Below are 5,381 nucleotides of genomic sequence, written 5' to 3'. Positions count from 1 at the left end.
AGTAAATAGCTGACAGCTACTAAAGTAGCCAATAGTTATTAGAATAGTTAATATTTATTTTAATCAATTTAATTTTAATTATTTTAGCTCAGTTTTGATTTAATTAATTTCAATTTGATTTCAATTTCAAACTGACCTGCGGTTAGATCTATATCTATCGCTTTTCTTAACAAAACTTCCCAGGAAAAATTAAATTTTCTTCTTCATCTATTGATCAAGAACACAAACGCGTAAGAATGCAAGTTTATGATTTCAAAAAGAAGTTGCACCTACCGGATGGCCAACTTTAATACAATGTGATGTTAATTAATTAGTAAATTAAAGAAATAGTTGTAATGCTAATTAATCATCCCAGCCTGCATAATGTAACTTTATTGCTTTATTTCCCTCGATGATGAACGACATCAACAAAGCAACTTTATTATTTTCTTAAATAAAAAATATATTGACAAGAGACAAATAAATAATAACAAATTGCACTATTAGACTAATCCCGTAATCCAATAATTCCTTATTTTATAATATATTTCAAACAGCAAAGTTTCAAGATCAAATTTCAATTAGAATAATTTTTTTTATAAGTAAAATAATTTTATAAATTTATCAATGTGGTATTTAGGTGCACATAAAGATAAAATTAATTCATGTTGAACTAAAAGTAATACTCAATTAAACTCAACTCAAGTAACCCTTTATCTCAAATATTTAGGATCGGTTATATGAATTCGTTTTCTCCATTCTAAACAATTTTGAATTAAATTTTAAAAAATATGTGTTGTATCAAAAGTAATATTTAGATAAAATTTTTAAAAATAACGATTCAGATTCAAATTTTGTAACTTCCAGGTAAAGATTCCTTGAGACCAACTCTATACCACTAATTCAACCATTGATTGCCATAATTTTATAAATGATGAGCAGAATTAATTATATTAAAACAAATTACTTTTTTTTTTCTTTTAAAAATTTTTATGTAGAAACTCCTGTATATATTTATATATAAAGAGTAGGGAGCCTATGCATCCATGCACACAGCAGTTTCATTAATTTTATTGCCTCTTGCTCTCAAGTCTCAACCCCAGCCACATGTACACAATGGCAGGTTTCTCCCATGCAAAGCCAAAGCCTAGGAGCCAAAAATGCTCAATTCCCCTAACCTTAGTCTTTATCATCAAAATCTTCTCCTTAGCTGCTTTAGGAGAAGCTTACAATAATGATCAAAAGTCCTCTACATCAGCTACTGAACCCTCCATTTCCTCTGCCTGTAAAGCCACCCTTTACAAAACTGCCTGTGAATCTTTCCTTGTGTCACTGGAAACCAGTACTCTACCAGCAACACCAGAAGAGCTCTTTTATCTCTCTGTTCAGTACACCTTGAAACAAGCTCATTCAGCTCTAAACCTCGCTTCTTTTCTTAGTCTCTCCGCTCATAATAATAATAATTCCCAGGCACATCTGGCTCCTCCTGGTGCCATGAAAGATTGTATTGAGCTTCTTGATGATAGCTTAGACCAACTCTCTAATGTCATCAACCGCAAGAATAACCTTATCCAAAGACACAGTGATGTCCAAACGTGGCTTAGTGCTGCACTTACCAATCAAGACACATGCATTGAAAGCCTTCATAATAGTAAGTTCAAAGAAGAAAAAGGGGTAATGATTTCCACGGCGAGAAATTTAAGTCACCATATAAGCAATTCCTTGGCTTTTTATGTGTCTCATTATGGGACAGAAGAGGCTAATAAAAAGTCGAACCCTATTGGTCGGAAACTTTTTGCAGGTAATGGGTTTCCGAGTTGGGTGTCGGCACGGGAAAGGAAGCTTCTGGAAGCTCCGACAGGGGAGATAGAAGCACATGCAGTGGTGGCAAAGGACGGGAGTGGAACGCATAAGACAATAGCAGAAGCAATTGAGCTGTTGGGCTCTTTGGCTGTTGGGGGTAGAAATGTAATTTATGTGAAAGCTGGGACTTACAAGGAAAACCTGAACTTTCCCAGAAAGAGGAAGAACGTTATGTTAGTGGGTGATGGGAAGGGCAAAACGGTCATTGTAGGTAGTAGAAACGCTGACGGTGGATGGTCAACTTTCCAGTCTGCTACGGTTGGTGAGTAGCTGAGTAATATTTATAAATTTAACTTTTTTTGTTATTAAATATTTATTTTATTTTTATATATTTTGATTGGACCAATTCTCCATTATCAAAATTTGTTGCGTGAATTTGAAAAGAAGAAAACATCTCGCTGGAAACAGTTAATAATTCTAGGTCGTAAGTGGCGAATTAAGTATCATATATAATTATTGATTTAAAAATTTATTTTTATTGTATTAATAATGTCAAAAAAAAAATAGTAATTTGGTGATAATTAGGAATATGAAATTTCTCACCTAATAATTGATTATATTTATTTAATTATATTAATAAGTGTAATATTTAATTAATATATATTTAATTAATTTTTAATTATTTGAATTATTGATTCACTGTTTAAACAAATAATACATCAATTGGATTTTTCAATTGAGTCAAATTTCAAATCAAATTTAATAATTATGATTCTTTCTAATTATTTAATTAAGAACGGAATTTTATTTTAGTGGGCAAGTAAGTTAATCTAATATAAGAATAATATAGTAAATTATTTTTATATATTATATTAATTTAATCATTTAATTTGTAAAAATTAGGTTATTTATAATATTATTATCGCAAGCAAACCGGCAAATATTCATGTATTTTTTATTTATTTACAGCTTTGATTTAGATTTAAATTAAAAGTATTATAATTTTAGATTATAACTTCAAAATTATAGAAATAAATTTTTTTAATATTATTTCATTTTCTTTTGAATTAATACTAATATATATATATATATATATATATATATATATACACCAGATAATTTTTATTATAAACAACAATTACTGTAAATATATGTAATTTAAGTGAGATATTATTATTATTATTATTATTATGAAACAAGTGAGATATGATTAATTGTCGACTTCAACAACGAATTGCGTTTGAGCTGGAAGCTTTAAATGTGTGATGGTATGATGGAACAATTAATTAATGTCATCTGAAGAGAAATTTTTGTTGCATAAAAAATATTTTGGATTATATCTATAGATCTATTATATAGATAATGGTGGGGCTTGCAAGTGACGTCCTTCCATGTACCATATGCGACACCTTATCCATTATTGTTGATTTTTGGAGATTTCAATCATGTCAAATTGCTGCTATTTCTTCTATAGTAGGCCCTTCCATAACAGCAATTCAGCTCTCGTTGGTTTATGTATCAGTTGGCATCAATTTTGTTTTTATATCTTTTATTATTATTATTATGCTTTTTGATATATCCTTCATACAATAATAGAAGGTCATTCATCAAACTTAGATATATGTAATGAATAAAGTCCACAATTTAGAAATAAATGCAAATAGTAAGTTATTAAATAAGCAATTTTTTTAATATAATTAGTTCTAATTGACACTCAAAACTAGAAATTTCATAATTTAGAGATAACTCTAGTATAATTGAATAAATTACTCATTTTAAGTGCTACATATAAAATATTGAGATTACACTGTGAAAATCTCCTCATTTTTAAATATTTTTGGAACACTTAGAAAAGATATACTTGCTATAATGATGCTTAACATGAATAATTTGATTGTTAATTTCAGCGGCCATGGGAGATGGATTCATAGCTCGAGGCATAACATTTGTAAACAGTGCGGGTCCACAGAAGCACCAAGCAGTTGCCCTTCGAGTTGGATCAGATAAATCAGTGATCTTTCAGTGCTCAATTGAGGGCTATCAAGACAGTCTCTACACCCACTCCAAGCGCCAATTCTACAGGGAAACTGACATTTATGGCACAATAGATTTCATATTTGGAAATTCTGCTGTCGTTTTTCAGAACTGTAGCATTTTTGCCAGGAAACCTTCTTCAGGCTCCAAGAACTTTGTCACAGCTCAAGGTCGAACTGACCCTAATCAGAACACAGGCATTTCTATACACAATTGCAAGATAGGATCAGCTTCAGACCTCGCAGGTTCCAAGATCACGTATCTTGGAAGACCTTGGCAGAAATATTCCAGGACAGTTATAATGCAGTCCTTTATTGACGGCTCTATTAATCCTGCTGGTTGGCATCCTTGGTCTGGCAATTTTGCCCTTAGCACGCTCTTTTATGGAGAATATATGAACTCAGGCCCTGGAGGTTCAACTTCCGGTAGGGTCCAGTGGTCTGGATATCGTGGCACACTCACAGTAGCCGTGGCTCAAACGTTCACCGTCGGCAGTTTCATTGATGGCAATATGTGGTTGCCTTCGACTGGGGTGTCTTTTGATTCTGGACTTATTGGTTAATTTCCATGCTATTGCAGGGCAATCATTGCAGTGTACTAAATTTGTGTGTTTTTTTTTTTTGGGGGTAAAAGAGCAGTGGAAGTCTCCAAATTGAGTCTTTTTCTTTCCAAGTTGAAAAGTGCTCTATGAATAGGCTAAGTCTGCTGATGCATTTATGTTTTTACAGGCTTTAGAAGTTTCTTTCTGCTATATGTTGTAGCTATAGAAGTTTCTGCTAAATATATTTCCATGTGTCAACTCAAGTCTTTGTATATAAGGTTTTAATATCAAACCATCAAGCAGAAGCTTCAATTCGTCAGGTAATTTCTTTGTATTTCATTTTCTTTTCTTAATGAAAATATATTAACAAAACGGAAATCAAGAAGCATATGTATGAAGTGCATAACTAGTGGAAATAATATTATATTAATTTCTACCAAAAAAATATATATATTAATGGATGAAAAATGATCATAATATCACTTCATTGAAATATAAAACTCAATAAAAATAATTAAGATTAAATGCTTTCAAGGTTTAGATGTTAGCATTTTGTTTGAAAGGTGCTTAGAATATAATTATGAGTTGATCAATCACAAATTACATGCGTTAAAATGAGCTGTCAAATTATATAATAACATAATTACAGGGATTTATACAATTAACAGGTTGATATGTAGCAATTTTCTGTCTTTTTAGAATAGGTTTGATTTCCTTTTTATCTCCTTATTCTGAGATGTAAAGGTGTATATATTGCCCCCTTTTGTGAAGAATGCACATAACAGAAAATACATTCTTCTATTCCCATTCTACATCGCATCAGAGTAGTTCTGATCTTAAAAACAATTGCCCAACAATCCAAATTCTTTTAGTTTAATGGCAGAAATAAATCCCATTGTCCCTATAGGTTCAAGCAATCCTACGCCACCTATCATCATTCAACAAGACACATCTTTTCCAACCAGTGTCATACTGGATGAAACAAACTATCCTCTGTGGTCTCAATTGATGGAAATGCAAATTG

General features: G+C 31.3%; 1 protein-coding gene across 1 annotated transcript; it reads left to right on the top strand.

Annotated features, from left to right (window-relative positions):
• Positions 1–1,036: 1,036 nt before the first annotated feature.
• Positions 1,037–4,676, top strand: LOC131180811 (pectinesterase-like). Its single transcript, XM_058148539.1, has 2 exons — positions 1,037–2,104; positions 3,690–4,676. Exons 1-2 carry the CDS (start codon positions 1,087–1,089, stop codon positions 4,376–4,378), a joined length of 1,707 nt encoding a protein of 568 aa, XP_058004522.1. The 5' UTR covers positions 1,037–1,086; the 3' UTR covers positions 4,379–4,676.
• The last annotated feature ends 705 nt before the right edge of the window (positions 4,677–5,381 follow it).

Source organism: Hevea brasiliensis, chromosome 6 (genome assembly GCF_030052815.1).
Source record: "Hevea brasiliensis isolate MT/VB/25A 57/8 chromosome 6, ASM3005281v1, whole genome shotgun sequence".
In the NCBI taxonomy this organism is placed as follows: Eukaryota; Viridiplantae; Streptophyta; class Magnoliopsida; order Malpighiales; family Euphorbiaceae; genus Hevea; species Hevea brasiliensis.
Note: the sequence above shows the minus strand (reverse complement) of the source record. Positions and strands in the feature narration are given on the sequence as shown.

What these genes read in the sequence shown, in the direction of transcription:
- LOC131180811 (XM_058148539.1), top strand. Translation starts at nt 1,087, where the DNA reads ATGTACACAATGGCAGGTTTCTCCCATGCAAAGCCAAAGCCTAGGAGC. An exon ending in TTTCCAGTCTGCTACGGTTG is followed by an intron (nt 2,105 to 3,689) that starts GTGAGTAGCTGA and finishes TGTTAATTTCAG; the next exon opens with CGGCCATGGGAGATGGATTC.